This window comes from Sminthopsis crassicaudata, chromosome 1, assembly GCF_048593235.1.
Source record: "Sminthopsis crassicaudata isolate SCR6 chromosome 1, ASM4859323v1, whole genome shotgun sequence".
Taxonomy (NCBI): Eukaryota; Metazoa; Chordata; class Mammalia; order Dasyuromorphia; family Dasyuridae; genus Sminthopsis; species Sminthopsis crassicaudata.
In genome coordinates, this window is record NC_133617.1 from 165,219,353 (window position 1) to 165,243,279 (window position 23,927).

At 37.2% G+C, this 23,927-nt stretch overlaps 2 protein-coding genes across 7 annotated transcripts in view; one reads left to right on the forward strand and one right to left on the reverse strand.

Annotated features, from left to right (window-relative positions):
* Positions 1-14,901, reverse strand: part of LYRM4 (LYR motif containing 4) — a 208,880-nt gene extending 193,979 nt beyond the window's left edge. For 2 of the 4 annotated variants that reach the window (XM_074270922.1, XM_074270945.1), the window contains exon 1: positions 13,638-14,124. In XM_074270922.1, coding sequence (XP_074127023.1) covers positions 13,638-13,723 — 86 coding nt within the window. In that variant the 5' untranslated portion in view covers positions 13,724-14,124. Of the gene's footprint in view, positions 1-13,637 lie in introns of all 4 variants that reach the window. The other 2 variants (XM_074270936.1, XM_074270928.1) reach the window with 2 other exon arrangements.
* A 582-nt stretch (positions 14,902-15,483) lies between these two features.
* The window catches only part of FARS2 (phenylalanyl-tRNA synthetase 2, mitochondrial), a 642,841-nt gene continuing 634,397 nt past the window's right edge, over positions 15,484-23,927 (forward strand). The window contains exon 1 of one of the 3 annotated variants that reach the window (XM_074270896.1): positions 15,484-15,764. The gene's annotated coding sequence lies outside the window, so the exon portion shown is untranslated. The remainder of the gene's footprint in view (positions 15,765-23,927) is intronic. The other 2 variants (XM_074270886.1, XM_074270878.1) reach the window with 2 other exon arrangements.

Sequence of the window (23,927 nt, forward strand, 5' to 3'; positions counted from 1 at the left end):
AATGATAATAACTCTTCCAATTTTTTTTTTAATTCTTCCTCAAGCCTCCCATCAGAACATTATGTTAAGGACTTCAATTCATATTTCAAAAACAAACAAAAAAATCTGAGATTATTCATCAAAAGCTCCCTCTTCTCCCCATCTCCTCTCATGTCACTTGGACATTCTCTATTGGGGAAAATCCCTACCTACTCAATGAAACCTTGCTAGCTGCTTTCTCATGCTGCAGAGGGATCCTAAAATTCATCCAAAATATTTGGGGCTTTATGGCTAGTGAGTAACAGTCAGTCAGTGACAATGAGTCTGTATTTAATTTGAGGAATTTACCTTCCAACTGGGAAAATGTTCCAATTATAATAATCTCTCAGAAGACTACAGTAATCATTTCCTACTAAATCTGATGACTGAAAAAGAAAGGTTCCATATGCAATGAGATTGACTCATAAAATTATATTATAAATGCTACTACTACAAATCATTTTAAAATTTCAGCCCCTTCCCTTTGCTATCAGAGTAAGCTATGGGATGGCTTTTAAAAAATTATTTTACTATGACTGAAAAATAACAACAGTATTCCCCTGAGGGGAAATACAATGTAGTGGATAAAGAACTGGCCTTAAAGATAATTAGCTAGCACAGTGGAGAGAGTGCTGAACAAGGCCTCAGAAAGACCTAAGTCTGACAGTTTTATTAGCTGTGAAACCCTGGACAAGTAACTTAAGCCTTGTTTGCCTTAGTTTCCCCATTTGTAAAATGAAGAAAATAATAGCAATCACAGGGTTGCTGTAAAGATCAAATGTGGTAATGTCAAGTGTTTTGCACAAATCTTAAAGCTTTACATAAAAACTGTTATCATTATTGTTATTATTAGAGTTAGAAGAGCTAAATTAAAATTTTGACATATTCCAACTGTGTGATCATGGGCCAAGTTACTCATCTTGCTCTAGACAAAGAGAGGTCTAGGACAGGTGATGGCCTCTATCAGTGATTGGAATTTCCACAAATTATACACTCTCCATAGAATGCATGACTTTAACTATATGTCAGCAATCATGCTTCATGATTCTAAGTCACAGAATATCATATTTCCAAGGAATCAAGTCACACATGATCTTCAGGATAATAGCAAGATGGAATGGTTGGTGAAAGTAATATCTTATAATAAATGATAGCTTGTGTGTAAGAAATGATGTAAATTCTATGAGAAAGTGCTCTAAGTCACTACTGATCAGAGAAATGCAAATTAAGACAACTCTGAGAAACCACTACACATCTCTCAGATTGGCTAGGATGACAGGAAAAGACAAAGCTGAATATTGGAAGGGATGTGGGAAAACTGGGACACTAATGCAGTGTTGGTGGAACTATGAATGCATCCAACCATTCTGGAGAGCAATTTGGAACTATGCTCAAAAAGTTATCAAACTGTGCATACCCTTTGACCCAGCAGTGCTACTACTGGGCTTATATCTCAAAGAGATCTTAGAGGAGTTAAAGGACCTACATGTACAAAAATGTTTGTGGTAGTCCTTTTTGCAGTAGCAAGAAGCTGGAAATTGAGTGGATGTCCATCAGTGGGAGAATGGCTGAATAAGTTATGATATATGAGTATTATGGAATATTATTGTTCTGTAAGAAATGACCAACAGGAGGAAGACAGAGAGGCTCGGAGAGACATACATGAACTGATGCTGAGTAAAATGAGCAGGACCATGAGATCCTTGTACATGACATCAATATTATACGATGATCAATTCTGATAAACGTGACTCTTTACAACAATGAGATAACTGATGCCAGTTCCAATGATCTTGTGATGAGGAGAAACATCTACACCCAGAGAGAGGACTGTAGGAACTGAATGTGAATCACAACATAACATTCTCACTCATTTTGTTGTTTGCTTGCATTTTGTTTTCCTACTCACTTTTTTTTTTTTAATCTGATTTCTCTTGTGCAGCAAGAGATTGTATAAATATGTTTATACATATTGGATTTAACATATATTTTAACATGTTTAATGTATATTGAATTGCTTGACATTTAGGGGGGTGGGGAGAAAAAGGGGAAAATCTAACACAAGGCTATGCAAGGGTTAATGATGTTAAATTAAATCCATGCATATGTTTTGAAAATAAAAAGCTTACAAAAAATGATGTAAATTCTTATTCCACTAAGGAAAGGAAACAGAAGTTCACACCCTTATCACATAGGTATTAAGTGAATGAAATAGGAACCCTGGTCCTCATTCCAGAGTTAGGGCTCTTTCCACTTTTTCTCCTAAATCAGTTAGGGAAATATGTGATTGAATAAGGAATGTGAAGAATGAGACACAAAAAATTGACAGCTATTGTTGTGATACAGATGCTCCAAACCAAATATTTTACGGTTTTATTTATACTTTTTTTCTTAAACCTAGTCATCATTTCACCAAAATCTTCCTTGCAAGAAGGAAAAAAGTTAATATAAAACCAATGAACAAAGCTACAAGATCTGCCCAAAAGATACCACATTCCACATGTGTAGTTGCTCATCTTTTAGAAATGTTTCTGGATTAACATTATAATTTAGAATTTTAAAAGAGTTTTTAGAGTTAAAAAAAAAATTACGTTATGGTCATTGTGTTCTGCTTACTTTGCTTTGTTTATAAAAATTTTCTTTGCATATTTTTCTGATTTTATTGTAATGTTTATGAATCAATTATATGGCACAATTTGATAGCAGTTACCCAACTGATGGAAATATTTTATATTCCTTGTATTCTCCTACCACAGAAATGGATGGATATGTGATCAATGTGAGGTCTATACCACTGTCTTTGATCATATATATATATATATATATATATATATATATATATATATATGATATATATCATATATATATACACACATATATCAATCATGTTGAGTGGTAGGTTAGTTACTTTTCAATTACAATAATTTGAAATCATGGTAAAAAAGTCAAGTAGGCCAATAATGCACAGAATATTTACTTTCCCTTAGCCCCTCCAACTCTATTTATAGCTATCATCATCTTTGATACTTTGAGGACTGAGATGAATATAAATTGTTTCAATCTATATTTCTCTTTTTCTTAATGATTCAGAACAGGCTTTCCAATTTTTCAAAGTTCTTATGAAATAAAGAATCCTTACCCCAAAAATTTGTGCTCTTGGGTTTATTGGAAAACTGGTCTCCTCTGTGAGTGAGATTGTTCCTGAGTTTAGCCGCTCCAGTCTATTTTATTAATTATTAAATATGAAAAGTAGTAGAGGAAAGGCCTTGGCCGAAGTTTTATAGAATATAGAAGAAACTGTGCAGAAAGAGGTATGGATAAGCTGTGATTTTTTTCTGACATCAGGAAGATGAGTTTAGGGATCCAGTGAACTATCAAAGCTAAGTGCCTGGTCAATTAGAAACCAATAATAGTAAAATTAATAACTAGTCTTTATATAGTGCTATAAAGTTCACAAAGCACTTTATATGTGAATTTATTTGATCCTCCCAAAAATTCTGTGAGGTGGGTTAAATTAATATCTTCATCTTACAGATTTCAAAAGTGAGGCACAGAGAGGTAACTTGACTATGATCACACAGCGTGAAAATGAGTCTGAGTTCAAATTCATGTCTTTCTGACTCTAATAAAGGTATCACCTAGCTGCCTATATTTTGTCAGAACTCACATTGCGAGATTTGCAATGACAGACTCAAACTTTAAGACTAAAAAATTATTAGTAAAAAAAAAACCAACTACCCAGAGATATTCGTATTTGGAGGTCCATTGACATTTTCAGTTCCTTAAACAGTGAGTGATATTCAGTGTTCACTAGAACAGATGATTTATTAAATGGTTCTCTTGTGGCCTGGAAAGTGAGTGCTTTTCCAAAGCATGAGTAATTAACTCCCTTCATTAGGCCCATTATTTCAGAGAGTCCATTATTGTGCCATTTTAACTCTGTTTCATAGTGCACAGGAAAGAAAGGACCTACCTCAACAATAAAGTAAAACTGACATTTATTAAGAGTTAATAATTTCAACTTGTCTCTGTAAAACGAGATAATCAGTTTAGCTGCACGATGAGTAATGAGATAGAAACATTCTCTCTTCAGGTCTGACGTTTCTCAAACTTCGAGCTGCTTTAGAATAGGCTTTAACCTTCTCCATTGCCTTTGCTGAAAGATCCCTGTCCTCTTCCCACTCCCTAGTTATGTTGATTCCCCCAAGGCCCTGTTCTCCACTGTCCTACTGGCTCATTACACTCCCTTATCAGCTTCTATGGCTTCAAGTTCATCTCTAGGAAAATGATTCTCACATTTATATATCCAGGCCCAATCTCTTCTCTCAGCACTAGTCACTTTTCACTGACATTTAACCATCTCTCCCCTCCTCCCCGCAATAAACCTGACTTTCTTTCCAAACTTCCCTCTTCCCTTCCTATCCTTCAATTCACTCAATTCACCCCCTTAAAGTCTTTCTTGCCTCATCATTCTCACCCATCCATATCTAATCACTTACTAAGTCCTATTGGTTCTTACTTCAAAACAGGATATGATTTAGAAGTTGAGAGACCACCTTCAAATCCTAGCTCTTCCACTTACCACCTCTGAGGACATGTCACTTAGCCTTTTTTTTTGGCCTTAGTTTTCTCATTTGAAAAATGGGACTAAGTGTCCTCCAAAGTTCCTTCCATTTCTAAATCTATGATACTATGTTTTTAATTTGAATTTAGATCACAGCTCTTTAACAGACAAAAAGAAGCTGTTTAGTAGAAAGTGTTCTAAATGGTACGCATAAGGTTTGTAGTCTGGAATCTGCCAGTAACTAGCTATGATAACTTGAAAAGTTCAATATTTTTGAATTTCAGTTGCTTCAACTGTTAAAAGTTTGGGAGTTGGACTATAGGATAATAATGCTTTGCATTTATAGTATTTCCCAGTTTTTAAAACACTTTTGAAGTGGCATGGGGAATAGAGCTCTGGACTTGGAATCCTAAAGACCCGAGTCTTAATTTTTCCTCTGACACTTAAATCTTTGACACTGGACAATTTGCTTAACTTGCCGTACCTTAGTTTTGAAATCAATACAATGGTAATACTAGCATCTTAGGCATTTATAAAGCAGCAATGTCTATGACAGTTGTCCAAGCCCTGGGGCAACTAATACCAAAGGGTGTCAAAAGATCTTGTGGAAAGGATGGGGACTAAGCAACAGTCAAAATTATTAGATGTTTCTAAGTACAACTTCCACTTAAATACAACTGCTTTTTTTTCCAGTGTAAATAAAATTCAACTAAAAGTTAACACATGATTAGCATGTAACCTCATCTTAATAGACAGCAACAATTACTGAATACAGTATATGCAAATGAAGTCAAATTTAAAGCAAGGTATGTTGATTCTCAATGCTAGTGTGATTTGCAACTATCACTATCAGTCACTGAAGGCTCATAACAAAGATGAGTTGTGTCAACCCAATATTTACTGTATTTTAATATAAAGTGTACAAACTTAAAATTGAGTAATCTTAATAATTAAGAGTACTACATATCTATTATGTTTCACAATAAAATCTGATGTCAAAAACTCAACTATACAAAACTGAAATAACCTGAGAGCAATTAAACATAATATTCTAATAATAATTTTGAACAATATTCTTTTGTGATAGAAAAATTAAAAAGCTGTTGAAAAAAACACAATTGAAACAAAATACTAGAAAAAAAGCAAAGCAACAAAGTTTAAATTAGACACTCAAGTAAAGGCACAAATTCAGAAAATATGATCCACTGTATTTATCACTTGAATTCACAAATATTCTATAGAGAGAAAGAAAAGGCCATTGCTCGTTGTGCATGACTACTTAAGTTGTAAACAACCTCCTAATAAATGGAAAGTAGGATATATTAGGAAAATAAGAAAACTGTTCAAGAAAGACATTTGTATTAATCAAAAACAAATGAAAATTTAAAAAAATGCTTTTGACATTAAAATAATTTTGTGTACTGTATAAGGTTGCTTATTGAACTATGAAGTTTACAAAATCTCAAATGATATGGAAAATGCTGGTACTAACAACAGCTATTCAAACTGTCAAAACAATGCTTGAAAAATCACATTCAAAGTAAGTTTTAATGGTTTCACTAGCAAATAATAAAATGGGAAGAATTGCCCACACCTCTGCAATTACTAAAACCTTTCTATTTTTCTTGATGAATGGATGAAGCAAGAGTTGCATTTAAAGATACTCATTTGATTACATATGTACAATGTTTTTGAAACTTATGTTAGGGGAAGATTTCTTATTTTGACAATCTGATGGAAAGGCTACTTCAAGAGAATTTTCAGTATAACTGACACGTTTTAGTGAAAAGGACAAGATAGGGGAGAACTGTAATGTCCTCAGCATTGAAAAAGTTTAATCAACATCTGGACAAAGCCAGGTCTATCAGTGCAGCAAGATGGTGCAGTGAATAGTTTTAGACCTGAAGTCAGAAAGACATGAGTTCAACTGTGAACTTAGATACTTCCTACTTGTGTGACCCTTGGGCAAGTCACATAACCTTGTTTAGCTCAGTTTCCCCATCTGGAGAAGGAAATACCAAACCACTTTGGTATCTTTGTCAGGAAAATCTCAAATGGGGTCATGGAGAAGTTGCACATGACTTAACAACAAAAGTGTGACCCTCTTCATGAAATTCCGAATTTCATGACTATTTAATAGACAATCACTTGTATTTAATAAATAAGAAAGAGGAACCATACTATTTCATTTCTTGTAAAATCAGTCAATTTTATGAAGAATCACGAATAGAAAAGATCTTTGGAAAATTGCATGGTAATATGGGGGTAGACAATAGAGGATTTCTGTTAGAGAAACATAATGGCTTTCTTCATGCTAAAGAATTCTGAAAAGTAATAAATAAGTAAAAGATAAAACAAATTCATTTTATAATAAAAATTTCCTTCTGTAACTTGTTAAAATTTTTTGGAAAATTGACTACTCTCAGAAAAATCAGTATAATGTCTTTAAATTTATACTCTTATCCAGAGGAAAAAAATTAATTGCAGGGGGCAGCTAGATGGTACAGAGTGGATAGAGCACCAATCCTTAAGTCAGGAGGACCCGAGTTCAAATCTGGTCTCAGACATTTAACACTTCCTAGCTGTGTGACCCTGGGCAAGTCACTTGATCCCAATTGCTACAGCCAAAAAAAAAAAAAAGAAAAAAGAAAATTAGTTGCAAAAGTCAAAGCTATATTTTCTTTACATATATATATATATATCTATATATATCTATATGTATTTAGATATATATATGTAAATATAGCTTTATATTTAAAGCTAGATTATATAATATATATTTATAATAGTTTACTGTTAAAAACATCTCAGAAGTTTTATACTGATTGCTTGAAAACTAGAGATTTCTTTGGTCATTACAATTTTTTCCACTTTTATCCATTTTGCTCAGAAGTGGGAACAATATCCTAACCCTCTGCCCCTTGCATATTTAGTTAATTTTTCCTTAAAAGTTATTGAAATCATCCTTGACTCCCCTCAAGAGGCTTATATTCTAATGAGGGATTACCTACATCAAGTTAAGATACATACAGAGAAGATAGAAAGTAATTTTGGAGAAGCCAATAATAAATAAGAGAAATAGAGATTTATTGAAGGTGAGATTTGAGCTGAGTGAGACTTGAAGGAAATTAGAAAATCACTTCTTGTGAAGATAAGGAACGAGAGGCTCCAAGGTGTGGGAGACAAGTGGTAGAAAGGCATGGAAATGGAAGCTGGAGGATCACGTGTAAAGGATATGAGTAGCCTCAAGTCGCTGGATCACAAAGTGTGCATAAGGGATTAAAGTGTTAGAAGTCTGGACAAGTAGGATGTGAAGAACTTCAAATATCCCTTGGAAAAGTCTATATATGATCTTTATAGGTAATGGAGAGTCATTGGGATTTACTAAGCGGTTAGACCAATGCTTTAGGAAAATCACTTTTGGAAGCATATGAAAGTTGGTTTACAGTGGGAAAATCTTGAGGAAACTGAGACCCACCTGAAGTCTTCAATAATCTAGGCAAGAAGTAAGGAGGGTCTCCACCAAGGTAGTGGCTATAAGAGAAAGAAGGAAGTGCATAAAAGATGTTGTATAGATCAAAACCATAAAGCTCAACAACTGAATGGATAGGTGGAATGAGTGAGTGATGACCTTGAGGTTGCAAGATAGAATATTTATAAAGATAATAATAATGGAATTGGGGAGGTGGGAGGGGTTTGGGGGGAAAGAAAACGAATATCTTTAAAAGACTGATGAAGTGAATAAGATAAAGGGCAACTCACACATCAAATATCAGTGCCTATAAAGTGCTTTTCTCTGATGTAACTAAATCTCCACTGGGCCAATTGCCTTTGGTTGGGTGAATTGTTTAGCTGGGCTCTGAGTCAGGGCCCATTTTTGAAGCTATACCTGGCTTCTTCCTTTGTTGCCAAATGTCATGTTCCTTGAAGCTGTTTCTTTCTCTGAGTCACTTCTTCTCTATGTTCATCTTTCTCTAGTGAATATGTATTTCTGCTTTCCACTGGATGGAAGGTGTCCTTTTGGTTGAATACTTACATTTCAATGTACTTGACTAATGGATGGGACAGAGAGGAAAAAAAGAATAATCCCTTCCTCCCTGCCTCCTGCTCCACCCCCAAAGGTAAAGAACAATTTCCTTTTAGGAGCTAGGTTCTTGCCTAACTGCTGACTGGCTTTCAACTTACAGAGCTCATCCCTTTGAGGGATGTTGTATATAACATTGTTATAATTTTTGACTAAACAATGTTCAGACTCCTTTTCTAATTCAAAGAAAAATCCTTCATACTTTCAGAAGGAATAACAAGTATTATCATGTCAGCACTTTATTAACATATCTTATTTTCTATTTTCTGCCGACGATGATCTTTGATTTCAATAAAGGAGAGGGGCAGAATTAGTCAAATGGTTAGAAATCAACTAAATCTCACTACCATTAACTATTTCAAACTTTTTTCATACTTATGATTCAAATTTATTCTACCCTCCCATATCTCCCTACTCTCTCATACTGAGCAAATAACTTAACCTCTTACTTTACTGAGATTAAAGTTATTTGACTGAAACTCTCCAATTGTTCTTCCCTCTTAAGGATCACACATTATTTTCTACTTCAAAATATCTCTTGAACTAACCTCTCTTTCTTTCCTTCTTGCTCATTGGAGAAAGTGTCTTCCTTCTTTTTCCCCAAGCCTAACATTTTAGTCTGTGCTCTTTATCCCAATTTTTTTTCACCTTCCTCCAGGGCTTTGCTCTATCAATCATCTCTCTCTAGCATGTTTACTCTTTCCCTCTTCTCTGGTTCCTCTTTTTCTGCTTAACTATCATTCAAACAATCAATTAAAGCCAGGTACTGTAATAGGCTCTGGGGATTGGGAAAAATATAAAAAGAATAAATTCACATAAATATAAAAGTGGTCAGAAACAAGGTACTTTGAAGGATGGAACAGTAGTAGTTGATGGAATCATTAAAATCTTCAAGTAAAAAGTGGTGATTGAGCTGAAGCTTGAAGGAAGATAATTTTTCATGAATGGGGTACAGTCAGTGAAAAGTTTCAAAAATAGTAGATGGAGTATCATGTGCAAGGGACATAGGAATGGCAAGATTAAAGACTAGAGAGAAAAATGTACAAAAATGCTGGAAAGGTAGACTGGGGACAGGTTGTGGAGTACTTTAAAAGCTATACAGAGAAGTTTATATTTTCATCCTAGAGGCAAGAGGAAGCCACTGGAGTGTACTGAGTATGGGTGTGCCTTCAGATATGGATTAATACAAATAAGTAAAAAACAAAAGCCTGGCCTAGATACTATTGTTCAAGATTCAAGGATTGCCAGAGCTGGAAGAGTATTTAAGAGATCATAGAGTTTAACTTTTTTTTTTTTTTCCTGAGTAATTTGTGGATCATAGAGGTTAAAGAATTTTCCAAAGTTCACACAGTGGCAGAGCTGAGAAGCTAGTACCTTTCACTTCATTGACAAATTTTTCTCTACAAAAGACTTGCTATTAACTTTCCTATTCCTATAAAGGTTATCAAGTATTCTTTTTATCACTAAGTTGATAACCTTAAAGAGTCATCCTTGACTTTTCCCTCTGCTTCATCCTCCATGTGAAATTGGTTGTTAAATATTGTTCACTGTAGCTCTGCTATCAGTCTGCTCTCTACTACTAATGGGTTTTCCACACTGTTAGGAAATAGCTCCTAACCCTAATCTACTTCAATATTCTTCAGTTTTCAGTCCATCTTCCACATGCTGTCAAAGAGAAATATTCTCAAAGCTCATTTCGCCATATAATTTTCCTGCTTAAAAAGCTCCTGTGGTTTCCTCTTGTCTCAAGGATAAGCACAAACTCCTCTAGTACCTGAAGCACTTCACAAATGATCTCCCACCTACTGTTCCAGACTTACTCCAGAATGACTCCTTTTGACATATTTATGTTCCAGTCAAACTGACTTACCTGATGCTCCTTCTAAATAAGACATTCCATCTGCAGCCTTTGTATAGAGTGCCTCCTCAGCCTAGAATCCACACCCTCTTCACCTTTGCTTCTAAGAATTCCTAGGTTTGTTAGAGCAAAGTTCAAAAAGCCAACTACACATGGACTTTACTACTTCTTTTGTTGATGTTCTTCCACCAACTCAAAATATTTCCTTCCATTCTTCCATTTTTTTCTTTATATTTATCTGTCTATTTAGAATGGGGGAACACAGTAAACCCTTACATGCTTATTGATTGAGTGAAATCACAAAAATGGGCCAGTACTATTTGTTAAGATATACTGTATTCTTTTTTTTTCCCTGTGAGGCAATTGGGATTCAGTGACTTGCCCAGGATCACACAGCTAGGAAGTATAGTGTCTGAATTCGAATTTAAACTCAGGTCCTCCTGACTTCAGGGCTAATGCTCTATCCACTGTGCCATCAAGCTGCCCCCAATATATTATATTCTCTTTTGTTTACATATCTATTTATTCTGAGCTGTGGTCGTGTATTTAAATATGTTTAAAAATGAACTATTATTTTTATTTCTAATTTGCTTCTCCTTGCTTCATGAGTGTGTGTGTGTGAGATCTCCAGTTTCCAATAATTCAGCCATTCTTTTCCATTTTCCCTTTGCAGCATTCCTTGAAGCTAACCCTTCTGTATTCATATCACTACTACCCTGCTTCAAGTTAACTGTTCACTTTCTAAAGAGTTTTTTTCATCTTTCCTCTTATTTAATACATTCTCCAGTCTGCCTTATTAATTTTATTTCTGCATGAATCTGGTTGTGTCACACATCTGCCAAAAAACTTCAAGTAGCTCCATTTCTATTTGAACTTGACACCCCTGTCATATGTTTGCTTATTTCAGAAATATTATCCATCTCCCTCTCTGCCTACTATATTTTTACCTATCCTTTAAGGCTCACGTCAAATCCTACCTCCTCCAGAGATACTTCAAAGATGTCTCCCAGTGGTAATGATCTTTTCTTGCACCTAAAACACTGTGTTTTATATTTGGTAATATACTTCTTGCCATGTCCTTATCTATTTTTCTAGATTTCAAGTCCTACAGAAACACTGCATTTTCCTCAGCATGGTACATAATAGGTGTTGTAATGTTTTGTGAATGAGTGAATGCTGGAAGTTAACTTTTACCTTTCAACAACCTCAATCTATACTACATTCTGTTCAGTGATCATGTTTGCTGCAAGAACACTACCAGTCACAGAGGAACCACTACATCTCAGGAGGCTATTTCATCTTCTGTACAATTAAAATTAATAGGAAGCTTTTTCTTATATTAATCTGAGATTTGCTACTGTATCAACAGACTGCAATTACCGCTACTCTCTGGAACCACAAGTTGAAACCTTCCAAATGTCTGCAGGTAACTAACATACATTCAGACTATCCCCAGGTACTTCGAATAATTTTCTATGAGACAACTTTGAGTCTCATCACTATCTTGGTACCCCTCTTCTGTATAGCATCCAACTTAAGTTCTTTTAAAAAAGTTCAATTCAGAATTAAATACAACACCCCAAATTAAAGGAACAGTCCGCTTCTCATCTTCCTCCAATTCTATTAATCAAACTTCAGACAGCTGACATGATTTCTGGGATACAGAGATTCCTAGTGTTGAGGGCGATAGCCCTTTGATATTCCTTGTTTGATCTACAACTTCTTTTGGGACTTGGACCTTTGATACAAGATCTGGTCAAACTAGTTTGGGCTATCTGAGCTGGCCAGGGTTTTACAGCCCCCATTCTAATCTGCTCAGACAGACCAAATGGCATCAGGAAATTCCTTTTTGGGAAGAGACTTCTGTCTGTCCCCAAAAGATAACAAGAGAATCCTTATTTTATTTACATCACTGCATAAAAGAGAGAACTCGGGGATCTTCTCTTGCAAACTGGCCTTGTACCATGCAGCCATTTTGCCCACCGGCTCTCCGGTGTTTCCATTCTAATCAATAAAGACTATGTTTCCGTACAGCATTAAGTAGCAAATTCCTTTGCTGCCGAACCGCCATTGGTTACTTTTGGGAAGGAAGGAGAGAGAGAAAGGAACTGACCCATCTTTGTTTAGACCACAATTTACTCCTCATCATTTACTCCTCATCACTAGTATATCACAGTCATATTGTAGAAAAAACCAAAACTGTAGCCAGAATTTGAACCCAGACAGAAAGTTCTATAACAAGTTACTCTACACTATCTCCTGAATCCCCAGGTGGAGTCCCGCCAGCAACAAGTTATCCATTAATTTCTTCCCAGAAGCCTTCCTACCGGGATTCACCCGTTTCAGCTTTCATGAAGGGCATAGAGGGTCAAGGAGAAAGAGAACAGGTGAAAACGGTTCAGTTTCCTACATCTAGGACGCTCGCTCCCTTCCTCCCTCCTCCTTCTCTTCCTTTCCTTTCGGTCCCGTCCCAAGGCTTGGTTAGCTTCTTAAGCAGTATGTCCCTCCCCCTTTAAAAAGAAACCTCTCCTTTCCTTTACACCATTAATTAGTGTCAATTAGTAATCAGTTACATCCTAAGGCCATAGAATAAATAAGATGATGTGTCCAGCTCTCTGCAAGCCTCGGAGCGATGTTAGCTATTATTTTTAATACTATTATTAGAAACTCAGCAATCCTGAATTTTGACCACGTGTCGGGAAGGATTTTATTTCAACCTGGAAAACCACAACTTCCTGCAGCGGATCAGAGCTCTAGCTTGGTGCATTCCCAGACCAGGGCACTAACTCAAGTTCGCGAACGTGGGGCGGCCCCCCAACATTTGGATAGCGGTATCATAACAGCTTTGGCTTCCTTCGTCATCCCATGTATTTTGTTTTATGCCTTTCAGAGCATCAATCTGATAAGACATCTACAGCCTTCACCAGGACACGGAGCCCCGACGCTCTGCTCCTTCCCCCGGCACCCCAGCTCCTCGCCCCGGGTCGCCCTTTGGATACAGCGTGCGTTCGCGCCGTGTACAGGGGGATAAAAGGGTGGGAAAGCTGGATACCCCCGGGCCGCGAGTGCCCCCGACCCTTTCCCCACCCTGGTTCTTGTAAGCTGAGGGTCACCTGTAATTGTAGGAGGTGAACTTGTTGCTCTCTCTCAGCATCACCCGGTAGAGATCTAATACTTGTGCCCGACTGGAGGCTGCCATTTTGGGAGGAGGTGGGGCAGAAAACAAACGGGTCCTTTTCCCGGAAGCCCCACTTAATCCGACGGGGCGAGCTCAAATAAAAGCCGGAGCCCACAAGGTGCTAGGTCTGTTCGACTCAAGACCTGGGCTTACGGGCTAGACTCTGAGCCCTTCATTCTGTACAAGCTGGTTCTCCGACGTTTGCTGGACCCTCGAAAGGCTCTAAAGCCCGAGTTGTTTTGTAAATAGAAAACAGGCAGCACTGTGGCCAGCTAAGCGAGGAAGACGAGGAAAGTCAAAACATCGGCGGGGATTCACTACTTCAGGCTGAGCCCCAGTCTGTAGCTGGAAGATCGCTGAGCTTGTACCCGGAAAGAATAAGTCTGCACTATCTAGCCCGGGTCTCTTCCCGCTCCCTCCGTACCAACCTGGGTTCTTTATCGCTATTTGGTTAAATTCAAGTGTACTGACGACGCAGAATCCATGAAGATAGAACCCAACAACGGGGTGCAGGGCTGGGGTGCTGCTGGGGCTCCAAGATTCTTACAGGAGTGACAGTTGGCTTTTCCGGCTTCTAGAGTTGGGAAAAGGACCTCAAAGGTCTAGTAGTGCTCCTCACACGTTTTACAGATGAGGAATTAGGCTCCAGGTGGTTGTGATCCACACCTGTAGCAAATGTCAGGCAGGAGTGTTTTTTTGTGGGGGTAGGAGGCAGAAATATGTCTTAGGTAAAACAGGTGATGCACCAAGCTGCAAGCTCTCCTAACTTGTTCCCCTTTTATCTCTTTTCAGATTTGAATCTTGTTTAGCTTAACTATGCCCGTGGTGGGAAACAGTTACTATCTCTAGGGCTGAGGATTCATAGGGTGCAAATTTCACTACTTGTACTTTAGGCAAGCGTAGAGAAAGAAGACTCGGATATCTAAAATATCATTCTGCGGTGCACTACAAAAAGTCAGGAAATCCTTGACCCCAAAACCCAACTTTCCGTCCTTCTGCTTCGCTTCCTTCCCACCCTCCCCACCTTCGTTTCTTCCTTCTCTCTCTCCTCACCTTCCTTCCTTCTCTCTCACCTTCGTTCCTTCCTTCCTTCCCTCCCTCCTCACCTTCCTTCCTTCCTTCCTTCCCTCCCTCCTCACCTTCCTTCCTTCTCTCACCTTCCTTCCTTCCTCCCTCCCTCCTCACCTTCCTTCCTTCCTTCTCTCTCTCACCTTCGTTCCTTCCTTCCTTCTCTCCATCCTCATCTTCGTTCCTTTCTTCCCTCCCTCCTCACCTTTCTTTCTTTCTTCTCTCACCTTCGTTCCTTCCTTCCTTCCCTCCCTCCATCCTCACCATCGTTCCTTCGTTACTTCTTTCCCTCCCTCCTTCCTTCTTTCCTCTGATAGTGTATGAGCTGCCTCAAGAGGTAGTAAAAGTCTCCTCTCGGAGAGTTTTCAAGCGGAGCCTGAGCAATTTAATGAGGTGGTTATGCGGGGGCTTTCTTTTCAGGTGAAAGTTGGATCTCAGAAGTTCTCTCCAAATCAGAATTTCTGAATCATTTCACGTCTTTGGTCTTCAACAAACTCACTTGTCAAATGTGAGCATCGTACTACAAATATAAGCGCCTACTATGATGCTAAGTTTAGGAACCCGTTTTGAAACCTGTCAGCCAATTGCAACATGCTTGCTAGTCACACGTGCCCTCTAGTCTATGGGCTCTTAGCTAGCCAAAGCATTGCCTTTGGTTTCAATACTATCCTACCGAAAGGAGACTGCTCTTATTGAGTTCAGAGCAGAAAAATAGAGCTCAGAGAGTAGCATAGATGAAGCATAGGGAATCAAAGGGTGCACGGTGAAGCTGCTAGGAGAAGGTTCTTTTAATTATGTCTAGGCACTTTTGGGGATGACTTGTTTATAGGGCCTTTCAGAAAAGGCCCCATAAGTGAGTTTCAAGATGGCTGCGCCCAGAGTACACGAGAAGTAGCTTTTCAGTGGGCTCAGTTTCTTTCCAGAGAGCTCACCTGCTCCTAAATCGCCGGTTTTTGAAATTTCCGGGATCTAGGCTGTTCTGGCAGAGTGTCGGGTGAGTGGGGAGCCGACCTTCCGGAAATGTTCACGTGCATTACTAGCGGGATCTTGAATTTGGACGTGGATTTTTCTGACCCCAGGCATTCCCTAGTGTTTGCGTTGGCTCTTAATTGAGGGGACTTGTCACTTTTGTTGGTTTTGTCTCGTTTGTTCCGTGGGGAGCACGTCAGCATTAGATTTTTATCGCTTTAAAAAAAAAAAGTCCTTATATTTTAGTTCGAATCTGCAGAAAGTCCAGAAATGAGGCTAGAAATGCGGGAAATCCTTTTCTTTAGGCTTTAATGGATAAACACTCATCCCGGTCGCCTCCCCCGGTGTCGTCACGTGCACATTCCTTCCACTGTTGGTTTGGACTAGTTTCTAGAGGGTTCAACTTTAGAAACTGCCGATTTTATTTGTCGTTCTCTTAGCTGTGAAGGTGAATGAGCGCTGAGCTAAGAAGCAGGAATGCCTGGGTCATATTCAGGTGGGGCTGACGGTTGTCAAGCACTTCATGCATTTTCAGATGGTTAAATGTGTGTGGAACGTCACACGACATTGGTTTTATAGGACTGTGGTTTTATGCTTCAAAACAGGAGAATAATTTCAATTTTTAAAAAATTTCCCCCACTTCCTGTCTGAAATCTCATGTTATTTGGTGCCTTCTATATCTAACCCTCTCAATTCACTTTTTGAGAAAAGTGTTCATGATAGACATGCAACTTCTATATGTAAAATGAATCTTTTACCTCTTTTTTTTTTTTTTTTTAAACAAAGTGATCCGTGTTTCCTGACATACTTGGCTCCTCTCTGAACCTTTGCATAGACATCAAAGTATGGAGGTATACGTGGCTGAAATGGGATAGGTTTGATCAGAGTATTCATACAACTTCTCTACTCTTTTAGATCTGAGCTGCATAATTTTCATGGTGAACTCTTCTCTTGCTCATGAAAGTTGCACATGAGAAGAGTAAATGCAGGTTTTTTAATTTCTAAAAATGTTAATGATGAATTGTTTGCATAACACAGGATGTAGAAATGGGGGGAGGGGGATAAGCATTTTCATAGTACTTACATTTAATCCTACTACAACCCCACCAGGTCTCAGCCAAGTGCCTTGCTCAGGTTCACACTGCTAGTAAGAGTCTGACCCCAGGCCTAACTATTCCCTCTCCCTTCCCCTCTGTCTCTTTACACAATATCTATCTCATTACCATATATTGAGAGGCAGTATTCATTTATTTCTTTGTTTAACCAGTTTCTAGGGTAAGTCCTGGGAGCCAAATTACATATCTGGTATTTTCTTGTTTTCTGACCAAGATGGGTCGTTAAGTACTTAATGTTTGCAAGGCTCTAGTGCTAATACAAAATGATAGCAGTTCTTGCCCTCAAGGAGCTGATATTCTACTTCATATTCTACATCTAAACTTGTTAACAAAATTCTAAATATAAGAAATCAAAAATTACAAATTTTATCAAATGCTTCAAACTGATGTAGAGCTCACTCAGTTCTTGAAGTCAGCAGAGTGTGGAATGTTTTATTAATTTGAAAAAACACTTGAGTACCATTCCAGGCGAAAACTGAGTTTATTGTCCAGATACCAGTCTAACTGATGGAGACGTTCATCATTCTTAGGTTGGACATAAAGTAATGAATTCTTTGACCACAATAACTTACAAATAAAAGGCAAATAAAACTCCATTTTACTTCCACAGTGACATACTGTTAGATCAGTTGAATCAATTACACACACACACACACACACACACACACACACACACTTTTTTTTTTTTGCTGAGGCAATTGGGGTTAAGTGACTTGCCCAGGGGTCACACAGCTAGGAAGTATCCAAGTGTCTCAGGTCATATTTGAACTCAGGTCTTCCTGACTTCAAGACTGGTACTCTATCCACTACAGAATCTAGCTGCCCCAATTCTGATATTTTTTTAGTAAATGAAATCTGAAGATAAAAGGAAATGCTTTCTAAATTGGAGATGACATCACAAGTTTTTTTTTGAGAGGCAAACCAGAGTTGGTAGATTTAGTTGATTAGCCACTCAGAAGCAAGAAAAAATATTTTCCTTGTTCTCTTGGGGTGTCTTGCTTATTCATGATGTATTTGAGCGAAGATTCCATGAAAATAATAACTGACATTGATTCAGTACAATCAGATTTGAAAAATACTTTGCAAATATCTTTTTGATTCTTATTATAACTCTGAATTTTCCTTGTTATCCCCATTTTGTAAGTGATACAACTGAAGCATAGAAAGATTAGTGAGGCTAATCTTTCTTTCTCTTCTTTCTTTTCTCCCTCATTACTATTTCACACAATTATTTTATTATGCCCTATGGTTTATTTATTTCTCTAGAAGCTTCCTCTCAGATCTACTTGTCCAGTGCTGTTTCTCCAAACTTCCAGTCTCATAGTCAGTTGCATTTGTCACCTTGAATTGGATATCTTGTAGATATCTTTTACTTGATAAGTCCAAAATGGAACTCTTTTTTTTTTTTTTTTTCTCCTCAAAACTCCCTTTTCCTAATGTCTTAGTATCTCACCATCCTCCCAGTCACCCAAGCTGTCATCTTCCTCTCCTTATTCTTATACCCCATATCCTTTTAGTGCTCAAGTTCAGTCCTTGTAGTTTAAAAAAAATGTTTTTCATATTTTCCTCCTCCTTTCCTGTGACATTGCCACAATTCTGATGCAGGTCCTTATCACTTCATGTTTAAACCATTGCAGAAGTCTGCTGATTGCTCCCTCTGCCTCATGAACCTCCAGTAAATCCTCCATTCATTTATCAAATCAGTCTTATCATATCACTTTGATCTTTAGGCAGTGCTTTCCAGAATCAAATGTAAAATTTTCTGGTTTTTAAAGCCCTTATTTTTACTTTACCTTTTCCTACCTTTCTTTTTATACCTTATTCTCCTTCACATACTCTGAACCAGTAACACTAGCTTCCTGCTTCCTCCTGGCATTTTCTCTGGTTGTGTCCCTCATCTCTATATCCTGAATTCCCTGGTTTCTTTCAAGTTTCAGATAAGATCCTTTTACTAGAAGCCTTATCCATTCAGCCTTTATCTTAGGCTCCATCCCTCTGAGATTGTACATGTTCATTCTGTATATATTTTTTGTGTACCTGTTGTCTCTCTAATCGACTGGAGGTTCCTTGAGTATAGGGTTTGTTTTCTGTGCCTTTTTTTTTTTTTTTTAAGTATGTTCATTGATTAACTCATTCCTGAAACATAGTAGACACTTAATAAATGCTTATTGATTGCTTGACTAACATTTCTGTAATCAAAGTAGATCTAGGAATTCAAAGCCAAATCTCTGGCTCCAAGTCCAGCAGTGTTTGTCTTCCTGCTATGCTGCCTCTATAAGTGTAACAATAATAATAATAATAATGATGGCAAATATTTATATAACATAATATGCTAGGTACTGTGTTAAGACTTTATAATTATTATCTCATTAGGTCCTCACAATAGCCCCAGGAGATAGATATTATTTCTATTTTACAGTTGAGATTACTAAGGCAAGCAGAGGTTGTGATTCATCCAAGATCCCATAGCTAGTAAGTGTTTGAGGCTGCATTTGAACTCAGGTCCCTCCTGATTCCAGACCCAGTGTTCTTGTATCCCTTGTGTCACCAAATAGAAGCAACTGTTGCAGAGGATAAAGAATTATAAAAAAGCATTTGACAAATTCCAGAAGAGTCAAAACATTGATTTAACAGTGGATGGCTCCATTAAGAAAGTGGGCACAAGCAGTAATTGTGAAATATATTTTAAAACATGGTTCAGATTTAAGAAATGAAAGAAGTCAAAGGATTATAGACTGCTTAGAACCTCACACTTGTATATCATGAATATGTCCCAGAAATTTTACAGGAAATCATGAACTGTATGCATCTTCACAAAAATTAGACTGACTATATTTTAATATACAGGAAGTTTTCTAAGTCTGTCCACCCAGTATTCCCTCATTGGTGTTGTATATGCAAATAACTATGCTCTCTAAGTAGCACCTGCCAAAAAGTAGTTTATTGCAATCAAATAAAATTTATCAAAAGATTAACCTGACACACAGAGATAAAATTATAATAAGCTTACTTATTTAGACATTTATTGATTCATCAAATTAAGCTATTAATATAAATGATAAATAAGAGAAGATCCTTGTCCTCAATGAGATTATAATTATCCAGCACAGTGCTTGGCCAGGAGAGTTTAATATTTATTGAATTGGATATGTTTAAATATTATGTTGCTTTGTAATTAGGTATTAATAGAAAGCAAGTCTAATCATTAAGTAGCTGTCAATCAGGTGATAACTTTTTCTTCCTAGAGTAGCTTATGAAGATGATTATTTAGACAGGGACAAATTTTCAATCTACTTGATTTAATAGAAAACATACACCAATGAAACTATAGTTATGTTTCACTAATGAATTAAGCACAAAATCCAGTAGAGATACTATTAGACTATTTCAGTATTGAAATAAGCATCTCATGTGAAATATGTTTTAAGTTAGTTTTATGCAGCCCAAACAAATATTTAGTTTTTCTCTTTTCATTTGGTTAGTTCAAATCCCTAGTCGGTATCATTGCTGAGGTTTAGGGGAAGCTGTATTTCCTGTAATATGTTACTGAGTTGAGTCTTGAAGAAAGCCACAGCAGCTGGAAGTTAGAGGCGAGGAAGTATAATGCCGGAAAAACTGAGCAAGATAGAGACTAGAGAGTATTTAATAATTTATTAAATGGAGAAATTAAATGGACCAGATGGATCCATGGTTTGGTTTTCTCTCTCTCTCTCTCTCTCTCTCTCTCTCTCTCTCTCTCTCTATATATATATATATATATATATATATATATATATATGTATGTATGTATGTATATATGTATGTATGCAGATGGCTCAGACTGGGGGGGAAACTGAGTCAGGACTGGGTCAGGATAATTATGGAAACTGAGAACTGTGGCATAACATTCCACACTCTCTCTTTTCTGACTATTCAAATCATTGAATTACCTTCCTCTAGAGCCACTGTTTCCCAAAGTGTGGTATGCATGCCCCCAGGAGTAAGGGAAGAATTTGGTGGAGGTAAGCTTGCACCAGAGTTTGGTGGGGATATGCACTGCACCCTGCTTAGCTGTGTCTAATTCTGTGTTCTCATGAGTCAAGTCAAGACAATCTTGTGAGGTGTGAGATGGTCCCTTGTGACAGCGTTTGAATATACCTTACTTCATTACAGAGACAAGTTACTTCGTTAATAGTTAGTGGCTTCTCCAGGCGCCAGTGTATTTTTAGCTTTTGTGCAATTTTTCTTGTAGGAAAGGTTATGTGCTTTAGTAAGTCCCACTGATTTTGATTATTTTTCTATAGAAGGATGAAATTGTGCTGAGATAACAGATCGTCATAATTTGGTTCTTAATTTGGTTGTTAATTTTAATCTGAGATGCGGCTCCATGTTCAATAGTCTGGTCCTTTTTTTTCAACTTAATGTCTAAAAATGCTGAAAAAGCAACTTCACATAAATATGAAGTTGGAAAAGGCAAGATGTATTTCAGAACTTTTTCTGTTAAAACAGGATATACATGCTTCATTGTAACCAGAATGATGTTAAAATACACTCCTTATGTTTATTTTTCAAGAATCCGTCTGAAGCCAATTCCAACAATTACTCTTTTTCTGCATGCTACAAACCTTCTGGCATGGATTTATATTTTATTATGAATAATTTTATTTTTCGTTTATTATTTTGTGTATGTATGAAAAAAAGAAAAATAAATATACTTTGATTGTTATTAAAATACATCCATTTTTTTGAGGAGGGGTACTCAGTGTTATGAAAATTATAGAAGGGGTACACATATATCAAAAGTTTGGGAAACACTGCTCTAGAAGGTCTTAGCACCATAATTTTGACCAACCCTATGTAAAGCAAATAAACCAAAATAAAACTAGAAAAATGCAAGGACTTATGGCAAGGACCAGTCTCTCCCTGATAATCCAAAGCATCTAACAGCATTCCTCATTTAGGGAGACACACAGGCCTCCTTGTTCAGGTACTCTGCAGTTGGGGAGCAATCTCAGCCAGAGATGTACAGTCTGAGGTCTGTGGTCATTTGTGCATTAACTCAGCCTCTGCTTATACAGGGAGTAGCAGTATTCAAGACAGTCTAGCTGCTTATCCTAAGAGGGACATCCCAAGTCTGTCAGGGACTCCAAAAGAGGGAAAAGTGGGGCCTGGAGTAGTTCCACCTTTCCCCTCTTAATAGAACAGAAGTTGCTACTAGGAAACAGATTTCTGAGCAAATTATGCAGTTAGACCAAGGCAGGCATGGTCCTTTTAAGTATGCTGAAATACTTAAGGAACAGGAGTAGAGAAACAGATCAGAGAGACCTGCCCAGGACAGGTACCTGATTACTTGTTGTTTCTAAAGAATAATCCCCAAAACTGAATCTGTCAGGGCAATTCCAGCAGAATACGGGATTTCAAAGTTAAAACATAACCAGCAAATCATAATCCAGTAAATTTTAGGCAAAGAAATAATTTCCAATTCAATCTGAACTAATGAAATAGGGGGAATGGCAGAAGTGCCTAAGAAAAATACATCAGTTTTTCCCAATTTTCTGACCAATTTCAACCAGTTTCCTTCCTCCTTTTTTTTTTTTTTTTAAACACGGAAAAGAAATTATCAAATGACTATTCTACTTATAAATCCCAAGAGTGAATCACAATTCCTATACATAACAAACTAGTACAGAAAGTTTCCTAAAAATACCTCAAACATACTCTAATAGTTAAACAGTTTTAAAAATCCCAGTTTCAATAAATGTTAAACACAATAATACAGTTAAAATTTTAACAATAATTAAACTACTTTCCCACCTCCCAATATCAGTCCAAATTAAATCAGGAGCCCTGCTTCCTGCTGAGATGCTCTGTTCAGAGAGGAGAGGGCATGGCCATGCTGCCTGCTATCAAAGCTTCAGATGGACCCATCCATGTCTCAGAAGTAAGTCAATACCTGTAATTTTGACAAAATCTAGAACAAAAAACACAAATCTAACAAGTAAAGGTTAAAATAGACTGATACAAAACGTGAAGAGGCCAGTATGAATTGGCCAGCAGCTTCCCAATAGATAAAGTAGCAGTTAGGCTTTTGTCCTCTCATTATTTAGAAACTTTTATAAACCTGAATATCCACAGACACAAATATCCAGTAACATTGGTCAGGCTAAATACTTATTTGCTTCAAAACTCCCAAATTGCATTAATTATAAACCCAAGGAATTTTACTTCCAATAACAAATCCCATTAACCATAGTTTCAGACATATCCTAAACAGATATTTACCATAATCTTATATTTATGACAGTAAGAATTTGTCTCAGTAAGTTCACTTCTCTCATATCTAAGTAGATGTTCCCATAACTGAACATTATACATACAAATCAGTTTGCTTTTAAAAAATACCCAGTACATAGAAAAATGTTCCAAACTACATATTGTCCCTAACAGAAACATTTTCAAAAGGACAAAGAAAATACTATTACTTTCAGAAGCCCTTTAAATGATGAGCATAACCTCAGGATATAATCAATTAAACTTATACAGAATACATAATTCTACAGAAAAGAATCTGAAAGATTCTCAAAAATATCCTTTAGAAACAGCCCTATCAAATTATAGAGCAATTAATTTAAAAACAGGCCTCTATCTCTTGAAATCTTTTGTCAAAGCCAAGCCTCTGCAGAAAGAGGCTGGGGGAGAATTCCACGTGACTGCCCTTCCCCCACTCCACCTCCAAAGAGGCAGGGGGGAGGGAAGGGGAGCTAACCTTCACCCCAGGCTAACTAGGCCCTCCATAGCTGAAGTAGCAGAGAGCAGTGGGGGTGAGTTTAATCTTCACCTTTGAAGACAAGCGATCCCTACTCCACCCAACATTTGAAGTAGCAGAAAGTAGTGGGGTACGGGTGGGTTCCCAATGGATTTTTCCTAAACTCCAACTTGGCCAGTATTGAAGCCTTTAGAATAGTCAGACTCTAATTGGAGACACTTGATCCCTTTCAAGTAAGTTAACAACTTCACTCCAACAAGTTCTTAAGATCTTACATTCAAAGATAGCCAAATATAGCCTGCATAGACAACAGTAAAATTATTTCCAC